Source organism: Ovis aries, chromosome 5, assembly GCF_016772045.2.
Source record: "Ovis aries strain OAR_USU_Benz2616 breed Rambouillet chromosome 5, ARS-UI_Ramb_v3.0, whole genome shotgun sequence".
NCBI lineage: Eukaryota > Metazoa > Chordata > Mammalia > Artiodactyla > Bovidae > Ovis > Ovis aries.
The window spans coordinates 15,098,420-15,113,344 of NC_056058.1; the positions used below are offsets into that span (position 1 = coordinate 15,098,420).

The following is a 14,925-nucleotide window of genomic DNA, read 5'->3' on the forward strand; positions in this document are numbered from 1 at the left end:
GCAAAAAGGCTGAGTGCTGAAGAATTGATGCCTTCATATTGTGGTGTTGGTGAAGACTCTTGAGAGTACCATGGACAAGGAGATCAAACCAGTCAATCCTAAAGGAAATCAACCCTGACTATTCATTGAAAGGACTGATGCTGAAGCTGAAACTCCAATCCTTTGGGCAGGGCTGACTCACTGGAAAAGACCCTGATGCTGGGAAAGATTGAAGGCAAAAGGAGAAGAGGGGAGCAGAGGATGAGATGGTTAGATAGCATCACCAACTCAATGGACATGAGTTTGCACAAACTCTAGGAGATAGTGATGGACAGTGGAGCCTGGTGTGTTTCAGTCCACGGGGTCACAAAGGGTCAGACACCACTTAGTGACTGAAAAACGACATTTCCAAATGAGAAATTAGTATGCTATACTTGCCTGCCAACCCTTTATTAATATGGACTTAAAAATAGGTTGAGGACAAACCCCTTTTATACATCCCTGGCTAACATTCCTTCTTACTTAGTGCTGTGCTGTGCTTAGTTGCTCAGTCATGTCTGACTCTTTTTGACCTCATGGACTGTAGCCCGCCAGGCTCCTCCATCCATGGGGATTCCCTAGGCAAGAATACTGGAGTGAGTTGTCATGCCCCCCTCCAGGGGATCTTCCCTACCCAAGGATCGAACCCAGGTCTCCTTCACTGCAGGCAGATTCTTTACTGTCTGTGCCACCAGGGAAGCCCCAAAATACTGGAGTGGGTAGCCTATCCCTTCTCCAAAGGAACTTCCTGACCCAGGAATCAAACCGGGGTCTCCTGCATTGCAGGCAGATTCTTTACCTACTGAGCTACCAGGAAAGCCCCTTTTATTTAGTATTTAGATCCAAAAACTATGCAATCTAAACAAAAAGACCCTTGAGCTAAAGAATTTAATGGCTGTTTATGATATTCAACAAAAAATGCTTTCCATGCCTAACACGTAGGTCTCTACTATCAAAGCCATTGACTTGATCAGTTATTCTCCAGATTTAGGTCCAATATATCAATATGAGGGATAAGCAGACCTACTTTTTTCTAGAATGTTCTTACCTAAATAACACTCACCTATGCACGTCACTCCGGGACCATTAAAATATGTCTTCCCATTGCTTGATTCAAATCCGGATTTACAGATGCAGAAGTAGCTTTCCACAGTGCCAGTGCAGATGGCTTTCGAAGGGCAGGCCTGGGTATTCAGGCATTCATTCACACCTATGATTAAGGATCCATCAAAGGTCAAATGAGTGAGTTCAATCCATGTTGCCATCCTGTCAGGCAGACATTTGGTCTGCCATGGAGTACTTCCTAGGTTCCTGGCACTCGGTTTATCATTCTCTTACCCACCAGTTAATGAGAGCACTCCAGATCCTGGTTCCACAGAATTATATTTTTCTGGGGAGACAAGGGAACAAATTATCCCATATGGAAAGGATTGAAAATAGATGTAATATAAGAAGCCAGATTGAGGGCAAGAGGAGTAGGAGGTGACAGAGAAGGGGGTGACAGGATGAAACGGTTGGATGGCATCACCAACTCAAAGGACATGAGTTTGAGCAAACTCAGGGAGTTAGTGAAGGACAGGGAAGGGAAGCCTAGCGTGCTGCAGTCAAAGAGTGGACACGACTGAGCGACTGAACAACCACGACAAGAAGCCAGAGGCGGGATGAACTGAGAAAGTAGCACTGAAACATATACGTTACCATATGTAAAATTAGAATGCCAGTGAAAATGTTACTGTATGATGCAGGGAGCTCAAATCTGGTGCTCTGTGACAACCTAGAGGGGTGGGATGGGATGGGAGGTGGGAGGGAGGTTCAAGAAGGAGGGGACGTATGTATACCCATGAGTGTGAGCAAGCTCTGGGAGTTGGTGATGGACAGGGAAACCTGGTGTGTTACAGTCCATGGGGCAGCAAACACTTGGACACTGAGCGACTGAACTGAACTGATAGCTGATTCATATTGATGTATGGCAGAAAGAAACACCATACCATAAAGCAAATATCCTTCAATTAAAAACAAACAAATAAAAAAAGAAGCCAGAGGCTAAGAGGCAGTCAGGAAGAGAAATTCTGTTGGATGACCAGGGCAAGTGTGGCTGAGACGACTTAGTGCAGAGTGTGGGGGCAAGTATGAGAAAATCTAGCAGAAGGTGGGCTTTTTTTTCTTTTCTGGCCCTGCTACATGGCATGTGGGATCTTAGTTCCCCAACCAGAGAACGAGTCTGGGTCCTTTGGGTTGGAGACATGGAGTCTAAACCACTGGACAGCCAGGGAAGTCTCTAGCAGAAGATTTTCTTGAGCAGTGGGACAAGTCATGAGATGGAGACCATCTTGGTGTGGAAGGCTAGACAGGAGTGAACAGGGAGATAGAATGATCATCCCTGAGTTCAAAATGTAATTTCAAGGGCTCCCCTGTTGACTCAGTGGTAAAGAATCCACCACCTGCCAGTGCAGGAGATGTAGGTTTGATCCCTGGTCCAGGAAGATTGCACATGCCTCGGAGCAACTGAGCCCGTTTGCCACATGTGCTGCAACTACTAAAGCCTGAGTGCCCTAGAAGCCTGCACTCCACAACAAGAGAAGGCACAGCAGTGAGAAGCCTGAACACTGCAGCTAGAGGGTAGCCCCCACTCGCCACAACTAGAGAAAAGCCTGCACAGCAAAGAAGACCCACGACATCCAAAAATAACATAAATAAATAATAAAAAATGTAATCTTAAGTGGTTAACGTCTCAGGGCAATCTCCTACTAAATATGAATATAAATAAATGGGAATGTCTCAGGACAATCTCCTACTAAATATGAATATAAATAAATAGGAATGTCTCAGGACAATCTCCTACTAAATATGAACTCCTTACTACTCTTTATAATGGCCACAAGGCACAGTGTATGGGATCTTAGTTTCGAGAACAGGGATTGAACCTGTGCTCCATGCGGAGGAAGCGGGGAATCTTAACCACTTTATCCATAGAGGTGTTGTACTATTTTATCCTCCAGTAACAATCTATGTGCTGGAGAAGGCCTCTGAGAGTCCCTTGGACAGCAAGGAGATCAAACCAGTTAATCTTAAAGAAAGAATATTTATTGGAAGGACTGATGCTGAAGCTGAAGCTCAAGTCCTTTGGCCACCTGATGCCAAGACCTGATTCACTGGAAAGACCCTGATGTTAGGAAAGATTGAGGGCAGGAGGAGAAGGGGGGCAACAGATGATGAGATGGTTGGATGGCACCACTGACTCAGTGGACATGAGTTTGAGCAAACTCTGGGACACAGTGAAGGACAGGAAGCCTGATGTGTTGCAGTCTGTGGGGTCACAAAGAGTCAGACACGACTCAGCAACTAAATACCAACAACAATCTATGAGAATTCTGGTTACTACACATCCCTGCCAACATTTGGTACTGTCTGCTTCTTAATTTTAGCCATCCTGGCAGGCTAATAACAATGATCTCATTGTGATTTATTACATTTATTTTTTTGGCCACACCTTGAGGTATGTGGGATCTTAGTTTTCCAACCAGGGATCAAATCTGTAACCCCTTCAGTGGAAGCATAGAGTTTTAACCATTGGACCAAGAGGCAAATCTCATTGTGATTTTTAACTTGCAGTTCCCCAGGCTGGATTGCTTTTTTTGCTTTCATTTTTATTATTTGCAAGATGAAGAAAATAATTCTACATATTTGGTCATCCTATGACCCAGTGATTACTCTTAGAGAAATTTCCCCAAGAAAATCCCCTCCCAGATGAAAACATACATCCACAGAAAGACTTGTACAAGAATGTTCACAGCAGCCCTATTCATCGTTGTCAACCATCGAAGAGTCAGGTGTCCATCAACAGGATAATGGACCAATAAACTGTGGTATATTAACAAAACAAAATGCTACGTCTGATTGACAAGAAGAGATATTCAGGATATACTAGGGGAAATAAATGCATGTTGTAAAACACTATAAACTGTGAGCATATTTGGTAAAATAATACATACAAAGTCACATCTGTATTTATCAAATCTGTCTATATCTGTATCTCTTTATGTGTGTAAATACATATTAATATTTATGTACATACTATTTAACATACACAGGCTATCCACACAAAGAACCCACACAAGTTACATGGAAATAATAAAAGATGATGACTCTTTTTACTGTGGCTCTTACGTCTTGTGGGTTTCCACGGTGGCTCAGTGATAAAGAATCTGCCGGCCATGTAGGAGACCTAGGTATGTGAATATATATATACGTACATATGTAGGTAAAAGTGCATATATACAAGTACCATAGTAAAAAGAACGGTTTTCTCTTTATTGTTTCTATATAATTGTTCTCCTGATTTTTGTGGATTCTTTGTGTAAACAGCCTCAGTTACACAGTAAGAATAAGACAATAAAACGATTTCTTTTTACCATCTGAGCCACCATGGAAGCCCCAAGCTATTTCTTTTTAAGTGTCATAACTTTAGTGTGGTGGGAAAAACTGTGAGGGCTAGAATTACTTGGAGAGTTACATGAATTTGAGGAAATGCTTACCATTTCCATATTTCTCTTTTTAAGTCTGAATTTGGGGAGAGCAAAACTTGTTCTGCTTATCCCCAAACTGCTCTGTAAAGAAACATCTATAGGGACTTTCCTGGTGGTCCAGTGGTTAAGATTCTGCCTTCCAGTGCAGGGGCTGTGGGTTTGATCCCTGGTCAGGGAACTAGGGTCCCACATGCCTTGGGGTGCAGTAAAAAAAAAAACACCAACAAACTGGAAGCATCTACAGAAACACAAACTACACAAACTATTCCAGATTATTTCTGCCCATCACCCACATACCTTGGAATGATGAGTTAGGAATATTCAGGAAGAAAATCAAACAGGAAAGTCCTGGGAGAGAAAACAGAAGGGGAGTTTAATTTTTTTAAATACTCCAGTGACCTGAATCTATTGAGGCTGACTTTGCTTTTTTTTCCCCAAATAGCTCTTGTTTCCCCAAACACATTGGACACACCCAACGTAATTTTGGCTCACTAGTGATCACTGAGAGTTAAAAGTATGCTGATCAGGGTAAACAAATGTTCATAGATCCATGAAAATATTTTTGAGACTTCAAGGAAAAAATGGATGTTTTATCCCGTTTTAGGGGAAAGCTTAGAAAGATGAATAAATGTTCACTTTAATGCCTTTTGCAGGTATATAGGCAGAATTATACAACTTCATCACTTCTTGAATTTGACATTCATTAGCAGTCTATTCTATTTGAAAATAATACATAAGTTAGGTTTTCTCGCTTGACAAGTGTTTCATAAAAGTCATAGGAGTTGGGGAATTCTCTGGCAGTACAGTGGTTAAGAATAGCAAGGAGAGATACGAAAGACTTCCTCAGTGATCAATGCAAAGAAATAGAGGAAAACAACAGAATGGGAAAAGACTAGAGATCTCTTCACAGAACATTAGAGATACCAAGGGAACATTTCATGCAAAGATGGGCTCAATAAAGGACAGAAATGGTAGGGACCTAACAGAAGTAGAAGATATTAAGAAGAGGTGGAAAGAATATGCAGAAGAACTGTACAAAAAAGATCTTTACGACCCAGAAAATTATGATGATGTGATCACTCACCTAGAGCCAGACATCCTGGAATGTGAAGTCAAGTGGGGCTTAGGAAGCATCATTATGAACAAAGCTAGTGGAGGTGATGGAATTCCAGTTGAGCGATTTCAAATCCTGAAAGATGATGCTGTGAAAGTGCTGCACTCAATATGCCAGCAAATTTGGAAAATTTGGAAAATTCAGCCTTGGGCACAGGACTGGAAAAAGTCAGTTTTCATTCCAATCCCAAAGAAAGGTAATGCCAAAGAATGCTCAAACTACTGCATAATTGCACTCATCTCATATGCTAGTAAAGTGATGCTTAAAATTCTCCAAGCCAGGCTTCAGCAATACGTGAACCATGAAATTCCAGATGTTCAAGCTGGTTTTAGAAAGGGCAGAGGAACCAGAGATCAAATTGCCAACATCTGCTGGATCATTGAAAAAGTAAGAGAGTTCCAGAAAAACATCTACTTCTGCTTTATTGACTGTGCCAAAGGCTTTGACTGTGTGGATCACAACAAACTGTGGAAAATTCTTCAAGAGATGGGAATACCAGACCACGTAACCTCCCTCTTGAGAAACCTATATGCAGGTCAGGAACCAACAGTTAGAACTGGGCGTGGAACAACAGGCTGGTTCCAAATAGGAAAAGGAGTATGTCAAGGCTGTATATTGTCATCCTGCTTATTTAACTTATATGTAGAGTACATCATGAGAAACGTTGGGCTGGATGAAGCACAAAATGGAATCAAGATTGCTGGGAGAAATATCAATAAACTCAGATATGCAGATGACACTACCCTTATGGCAGAAAGTGAAGAAGAACTAAAGAGCCTCTTGATGAAAGTGAAAGAAGAGAGTGAAAAAGTTGTCTTAAAGCTCAACATTGAGAAAACTATCATGGCATCTGGTCCCATCATTTCATGGCAAATAGATGGGGAAACAGTGGAAACAGTGGCTGACTTTATTTTTCTGGGCTACAAAATCACTGCAGATGGTGATTGCAGCCAAGAAATTAAAAGATGCTTACTCCTTGGAAGGAAAGTTATGACCAACCTAGATAGCATATTAAAAAGCATAGACATTACTTTGTCAACAAAGGTCCATCTAGTCAAGGCTATGGTTTTTCCAGTGGTCATGTATGGATGTGAGAGTTGGACTGTGAAGAAAGCTGAGCACTGAAGAATTGATGCTTTTAAACTGGGGTGTTGGAGAAGACTCTTGAGAGTCCCTTGGATTGCAAGGAGATCCAACCAGTCCATCCTAAAGGAGATCAGTCCTGGGTGTTCATTGGAAGGAGTGATGTTGAAGCTGAAACTCCGATACTTTGGCCACCTGATGTGGAGAACTGACTCATTTGAAAAGACCCTGATGCTGGGAAAGATTGAGGGCAGGAGAAGGGGATGACAGAGGATGAGATGGCTGGATGGCATCACCGACTCAATGGACATGGGTTTGGGTGGACTCCGGGAGCTGGTGATGGACAGGGAGGCCTAGTGTGCTGCTGTTCAGGGGGTTGCAAAGAGTCGGACACTACTGAGCGACTGAACTGAACAGTGGTTAGGAGTCCACGCTTTCACTGCTGAGGGGCTCAGTTTGAACCCTAACCCAGAAACTAAGATCCTGCAAGCTGCCCAGTGCTGCCAAAAAAAACAAAAAAATCATAAGGCTTGGATAATTAAATGAGTTTATCCTGGGCAATAATTCTAAAAATCCTCTTGGTAATTTTAGCAAAAAAACCCCATAAAACAAAACAAAACCCACATAGCATGGAATGAGGAACAATTTTAATGTTTTATATAGTACAGGTTGGGGCTTCCAAAATTAGGAGTAGGAAGCAAATATGATCTCTCTGGAACAGACTAAGAGTCCTTATCAGTTTTCAGTTCCTGTCATGGGACATTCAGATTGAAAGAGAAACGTTTCAGTGTTATGAGGCCTTTGCATGCTTTGCCCCATCCATATGTGAGCACCAGGGGGCGCCGTCCACACGCAGCTCAGCTGTCTGATATGAGCCAAGAAACACCAATAAGGTGAGACCCAGGCGGAATTTTGACTCGCTAAGCAAATGGATCCGGAAGAATTCATCTCAGTTTCAGGAAGAAAAATGAGCACGGGACAGCTTTCCATGTCAAAAGTCTGGCCCTGACACGAAAAAATCCATTCTTACAAGAGATTCGTGTTTTGCAAGGGTTTCCCAGTTGGCTCAGTGGTAAAGAATCCGCCTGCTAATGCAGAAGCTGCAGGAGACGAGGTGGCAAAGATCTCCTAGAGAAGGAAACGGCAACCTGCTCCAGTATTCGTGACTGAAAAATCCGGTGGACTGTAGCTCGCCAGGTTCTCGTCTCCATGGAGTCGCAAAGAGTAGGACATGACAGTACAGTGCAAAAACCACCCCAGAAGTTCACTTTGATCCTATCCTTGTATGACGGAATATAAGAGATTGCAAGGTTTGAAGAGACCCATTGCCTGATGAAATCATGTTGAAATTGCCCCCATCTTAATTCCTCCAGGTATTTCCATAGGAGACATACCTCAGCCATGGTTTAAAAGAGCAAACCACTAAGATGGTGGAGGAATAGGATGGGAGACCACTTTCTCCCCCACAAATACATCGAAAGAACATTTGAGAGCCGAGCAAATTCCTCAGAACAACTTCTGGATGCTGGCAGAGGACATCAGGCACCCAGAAAAGCAGCCCCTTGTCTTCTAAAGGAGGTAGGACAAAATAAGATAAAAAGAGAGACAAAAGAGGTAGGGATGGAGATCCATTCCGGGAAGGGAGTCTTAAAAAGGAGAGAAGTTTCCAAATACCAGAAGTTTCCAAAACACTCTCTGCGGTGGGTCTGTGGTGAGCCTTGGAATCTCAGAGGGCAAACTAACTGGGAGGGAAAATAAATAATTAAACCCCACAGATGACGTGTCTAACAGCAACTCCCTGTGGTGCAACAGCCCAGATGCTGGCATCCCCCACTAGCAAGCAGGGGAGGGACACGGACGAGTGGGCGGCATTGTTTAGGATATGGACCGGGCCTGACTGCCCTGAGGGCAATCTGAGGGAACTAGCTTGAGATAGCAACCCAGACTGTGGGATAGCTATCCTGCAATCCTGGATCCCAGCAAAAAGCCCTAACCACCGCCAGGCACTCTCAAAGAACAAAGGATTGAGCAGAGCTAGCTGGCTGCGGACCGGCCCATCCCCCACTGGAGACAGGCAGGCGAGGGCAGCCAGAGCCGGAAGGGGGCAATCGCGACCCCAGAGAGGCATCCTATACCAACCTGCAAGCAAGACTTCTTGGGATTCTGGACGGTCGACATCAGCCAGGAGGGTCGCAGCCAGAGATCAGCTTCCCAGAAGAGACACAAGGCGCGCCCATTGTACACCCAGAAAACCTAGCGTCTGGGATGGGGGAGGGGATAAGTCTCAGCCTTCAACTGGGGGTGACTGCGCACACCAAGGAGCTGGTCACGGGGATGGGCTGCTCGGACCTGGGACGGGCGCAAAACGCAGGCCCAATCAAGTCTGTGCCTTTGTGGGGTACCCAAGAACCTGAACCGGAGTGTCTTAGACCTGGGAAGTGCATGCAAACCAGGTCCCATAGCAGACAGTTCCCGGCAGAGCAACGTAGAGTCTGAGCAGTGTAGACTGGGAAAGCACACACGCCATGAGCAGGGGCAGACCCAGTGTGGTTGAATCACTGTGAACACACGCCAGTGATATTTGTTTGTAGTGTTCCTCCCTCCCCAAAGCACGACTGAACAAGCGAGTCTAAAAAAAAAAAAGTGACCACCACCGTGCCCCTTGTGTCAGGGCGAAAATTAGACACTGAAGAGACCAGCAAACAGAAGAAGCTAAAATAAGCAGAGGGGACCGCTTGGGAAGTGACAGGTGCAATAGATTAAAACCCTGTAGTTAGCACCAACTACATAGGAAGGGGCCTATAGACCGTGAGAAGTACAGGCCGGACCAAGAAACTATCTGAAAATGAACTGACCTCACACTGTCCACAACAGCTCCAGAGAAAGTCTTAGATATATTTTTACTATTATAATTTTTAAATGATACGTGGTACATATACACAATGGAGTATTACTCAGCCATTAAAAAGAATACATTTGATTCAGTTCTAATGAGGTGGATGAAACTGGAGCCGATTATACAGAGTGAAGTAAGCCTGAAAGAAAAACACCAGTACAGCATACTAACACATATATATGGAATTTAGAAAGATGGTAATGATAACCCTGTATGTGAGACAGCAAAAGAGACATAGATGTATAGAAAAGACTTTTAGACTCTGTGGGAGAGAGAGAGGGTGGGATGATTTGGGAAAATGGCATTGAAACATGTATAATATCATGTAAGAAACGAATCGCCAGTCTAGGTTTGATGCAGGATACAGGATACTTGGGGCTGGTGCACTGGGTTGACCCAGAGAGATGGTATGGGGAGAGAGATAGGAGGGGGAAACTCATGTACACCCGTGGTGGATTCATGTTGATGTATGGCGAAACCAATACAGTATTGTAAAGTAAAATAAAGTAAAAAAACCAACACAACAACAAAACAAACAACAAAACCCCACAAAATGTTAGACATAAAATTACCACATTTCATCAATTCCACCCTTAGGAATATATTCAATGAAAATGAAAACATGTCCATGAAGAAACATCATTCGTAAGACCCAAAGGTAAACAACACAGATGTCTAACAATACATGAATGAATAAAAAATTATCATATGTACATAAAATAGAAAATTATGCGGCCATAAAAGAGAAAAACAAAGTACTGATACATACTGTAACTTAGATAAACCTCCAAAACATACTAGGTGAAAGAAGTTAGAAACAAACGTGGCAATACTATGAGTTCAGTTATACACTATATCCATAACAAGAAAATTCACAGACTCAAAACATAGACTACAGGTTGACACATGATGGGGTGGAGGAAATGGACAGTGATGATATAATGAATATGGTATATTTCTGCAAAGTGATGAAAAAATATTTTAACGAATGAGCTAATGTAACACAAAAATTGTAGCACTAAGTATCAATAAAGTGTATACTTTGGAAAAAAATATTTTATTTTTTGTTATTTTTAAGTCCCCATTACTCCTTTAATTTTCATCTTTATCACCTATAATTACCTTGCAAAAAAAGGAAAGAAACTCCCTATTTTTAAAGCAAACTTCGCATATATAATATTTTATAATTTCTGTGACTTTTTGTTGTTGTTGTTTGTTTGTTTTAATATTGTATTTTTGAGATGCTGCGATTCATGGGGTCGCAAAGAGTCTGACACGACTGAGCGACTGAACTGAACTGAACTGAACTGAACCTCTACTCAAGATTTTTAATCTTTGCTTTTTGGCATTTGTTATCAAATTTGTACCTTTAAGAACCCAATCTTCAGTACCCATTTTTACTTGGGAGCGAGATCACTGGCCTGATTGCTCTTTTCTGCTTTTGACTCTCCTTTTTCTCCACCAGGTCGCCTCTATCTCCCCCCTCCCCCTTTTCTTCTCTACCCAACTCGATGAACCTCTTTGTGTGTTCTGGGCTGTGGAGAACACTTAGGGAACTGATTACTGGCTGGATCTGTCTCTCTCCTTTTGATTCCCCTTTTATCCTCCTGGCCACCTCTGTCTCCTTCCTCCCTCTTCTCTTTTCTGTGTAACTCCGTGAACATCTCTAAGGGATCCAGACTGTGGAGAGCACATAGGGAAGTGATTACTGGCTAGCTTGCTCTCTCCCCTTTTGATTCCCCCTCTTCTCCTCCTGGTCACCTCTATCTCCCTCCTCCCTCTTCTCTTCTCCATGGAACTCTGTGTACCCCTCCGGGTGTCCCTCACTGTGGAGAAACTTTTCATCATTAACCTAGATGTCTTATCATTGGTGCTGTATAGATGGAGAAGTCTTGAGGCTACTGTAAGAATAAGACTGAAAACCAGAGGCAGGAGACTTAAGTCCAAATCCTGAGAACACCAGAGAACTCCTGACTCCAGAGAACATTAATTGATAGGAGCTCATCAAACACCTCCATACCTACACTGAAACCAAGCACCACCCAAGGGCCAACAAGTTCCAGAGCAAGACATACCATGCAAATTCTCCACCAACACAGGAACATAACCCTGAGCCTCAATACACAGGCTGACCAAAGTCACACCAAACCCACTGATATCTCAAATCTTCTTACTGGACACTTCATTGCACTCCAGAAAGAAGAAATCCAGCTCCACCCACCAGAACACCGACACAAGCTTCCCTAACCAGAAAACCTTGACAAGCCACCCATCCAACCCCACCCATTGTGAGGAACCTCCACAATAAAGAGGAACCACCAACTACCAGAATACGGAAAGGCCACCCCAAACACAGCAATATAAACAAGATGAAAAGGCAGAGAAATACCCAGCAGGTAAAGGAACAGGATAAATGCCCACCAAACCAAACAAAAAAGGAAAAGATAGGGAATCTACCTGATAAAGAAATCTGAGTAATGATAGTGAAAATGGTCCAAAATATTGAAAACAAACTGGAGTTACAGATAAATAGCCTGGAGATAAGAATTGAGAAGATGCAAGAAAGGTTTAACAAGGACCTAGAAAAAATAAAAAAGAGTCAATATATAATGAATAATGCAATAAATAAGATAAAAAACACTCTGGAGGGAACCAAGAGTAGAATAAGGAAGGCAGAAGATAGGATAAGTGAGGTAGAAGATAGAATGGTAGAAATAAAGGAAACAGAGAGGAAAAAAGAAAAACAAATTGAAAGAAATGAGGACAACCTCAGAGACCTCTGGGACAATGTTAAATGCCCCAATATTCGAATCATAGGAGTCCCAGAAGAAGACATAAAGAAAGACCATGAGAAAATACTTGGGGAGATAATAGTTGAAAACTTCCCTAAAATGGGGAAGGAAATAATCACCCAAGTCCAAGAACCCAGAGAGTCCCAAACAGGGTAAACCCAAGATGAAACACCCCAAGACACATATTAATCAAATTAACAAAGGTCAAACACAAAGAACAAATATTAAAAGCAGCAAGGGGAAAACAACAAATAACACACAAGGGGATTCCCATAAGGATAACAGCTGATCTTTCAGTAGAAATTCTTCAGGTCAGAAGGGAATGGCAGGACATACTTAAAGTGATGAAAGAAAATAACCTACAGCCCAGATTACTGTACCCAGCAAGGATCTCATTCAAATATGAAGGAGAAGTCAAAAGCTTTACAGACAAGCAAAAGCTGAGAGAACTCAGCACCACCAAACCAGCTCTCCAACAAATGCTAAAGGATCTTCTCTAGACAGGATACACAGAAAGGGTGTATAAACTAGAACCCAAAACAATAAAGTAAGTGGCAACAGGATCATACTTATCAATAATTACCTTAAATGTAAATGGGTTACCAAAAGACAAAGACTGGCTGAATGGATACGAAAACAAAACCCCTATACATGTTGTCTACAAGAGATCCACCTTGAAACAAAGGACACATACAGACTGAAAGTGAAGGGCTGGAAAAAGATATTCCATGCAAATAGAGACCAAAAGGAAGCAGGAGTAGCAATACTCATATCAGAAAAAATAGACTTTAAAACAAAGGCTGTGAAAAGAGACAAAGATGTACACTACATAATGATCAAAGGATCAATCCAAGAAGATATAACAATCATAAATATATTTGCACCCAATATAGGAGCACCACAATATGTAAGACAAATGCTAACAAGTATGAAAGGGGAAATTAACAATAACACAATAATAGTGAGAGACTTTAATACCCCACTCACACCTATGGATAGATCAACTAAACAGAAAATTAACAAGGAAACACAAACTTTAAATGCTGCAATAGACCAGTTAGACCTAATTGATATCTATAGGACGTTTCACCCCAAAACAATGAATTTCACCTTTTCTCAAGTGCACATGGAACCTTCTCCAGGATATATCACATCCTGGGCCATAAATTTAGCCTTGGTAAATTCAAAAAAATTGAAATCATTCCAAGCATCTTTTCTGACCACAATGCTGTAAGATTAGATGTCAATTACAGGAGAAAAACTATTGAAAATCCCAACATATAGAGGCTGAACAACACTCTGCTGAAAAACCAACAAATCACAGAAGAAATAAAAAAAGAAATAAAAATATGCATAGAAACGAATGAAAATGAAAACACAACAACCCAAAACCTGTGGGACACTGTAAAAGCAGTACTAAGGGGAAGGTTCATAGCAATACAGGCTTACCTCAAGAAACAAGAAAAAATAAAATAACCTAACTCTAGCAGAAACATTACTTTGCTGACTAAGGTCAGTCTAGTCAAGGCTATGGTTTTTCCAGTGGTCATGTATGGATGTGAGAGTTGGACTGTGAAGAAGGCTGAGCACTGAAGAATTGATGCATTTGAACTGTGGTGTTGGAGAAGACTCTTGCGAGTCCCTTGGACTGCAAGGAGATCCAACTAGTCCATTCTGAAGGAGATCAACCCTGGGATTTCTTTGGAAGGAATGATGCTAAAGCTGAAGCTCCAGTACTTTGGACACCTCATGCGAAGAGTTGACTCATTGGGACTCTGATGCTGGGAGATATTGGGGGCAGGAGGAGAAGGGGACGACCCAGGATGAGATGGCTGGATGGCATCATGGACTCAATGGATGTGAGTCTGAGTGAAATCCTGGAGATGGTGATGGACAGGGAGGCCTGGCGCGCTGTGATTCATGGGGTTGCAAAGAGTCGGACACGACTGAGCGGCTGAACTGAACTGAACTGAACACCTAAAGCAACTTGAGAAGGAAGACATGAAGAACCCCAGGGTTAGTAGAAGGAAATAAATCTTAAAAATTAGGGCAGAAAAAAAAAAAAAAGAGACCATAGCAAAAAATCAACAAATCCAAAAGCTGGTTCTTTGAGAAGATAAATAAAATTGACAAACTATTAGCCAGACTCAAAAGAAACAAAGGGAGAAAAATCAAATCAACAAAATCAGAAATGAAAATGGAGAGATCACAACAGACAACACAGAAATACAAAGGATCATAAGAGACTATTATTAGCAACTCTATGAAAATAAAATGAAGAACTTGGAATAAATGGACAATTCATAGAAAAGTACAACTTTCCAAAACTGAACCAGGAAGAAATAGAAAATCTTAACAGACCCATCACAAGCACAGAAATTGAAACTGTAATCAGAAATCTTCCAACAAACAAAAGCCCAGGTCCAGACGGCTTCACAGTTGAATTCTACCAAAACTTTCGAGAAGAGCTAACACCTATCCTATTCAAACTCTTCC

General features: G+C 42.0%; 1 protein-coding gene across 6 annotated transcripts in view; it reads right to left on the reverse strand.

Moving 5' to 3' along the window:
* Positions 1 to 14,925, reverse strand: part of LOC101106326 (adhesion G protein-coupled receptor E3-like) — a 142,939-nt gene that overhangs the window by 47,229 nt on the left and 80,785 nt on the right. For 2 of the 6 annotated variants that reach the window (XM_042250048.2, XM_060416302.1), the window contains exons 2-3: positions 4,842 to 4,892; positions 1,082 to 1,228 (exon numbers count right to left, since the gene is read on the reverse strand). The exons of 1 other annotated variant lie outside the window; for it this stretch is intronic. In XM_042250048.2, coding sequence (XP_042105982.1) covers positions 1,082 to 1,228; positions 4,842 to 4,892 — 198 coding nt within the window. Of the gene's footprint in view, positions 1 to 1,081; positions 1,229 to 1,360; positions 1,409 to 4,841; positions 4,893 to 8,880; positions 8,941 to 14,925 lie in introns of those variants that run through there. 3 more of the 6 variants (XM_060416303.1, XM_042250047.2, XM_042250052.2) reach the window with 3 other exon arrangements.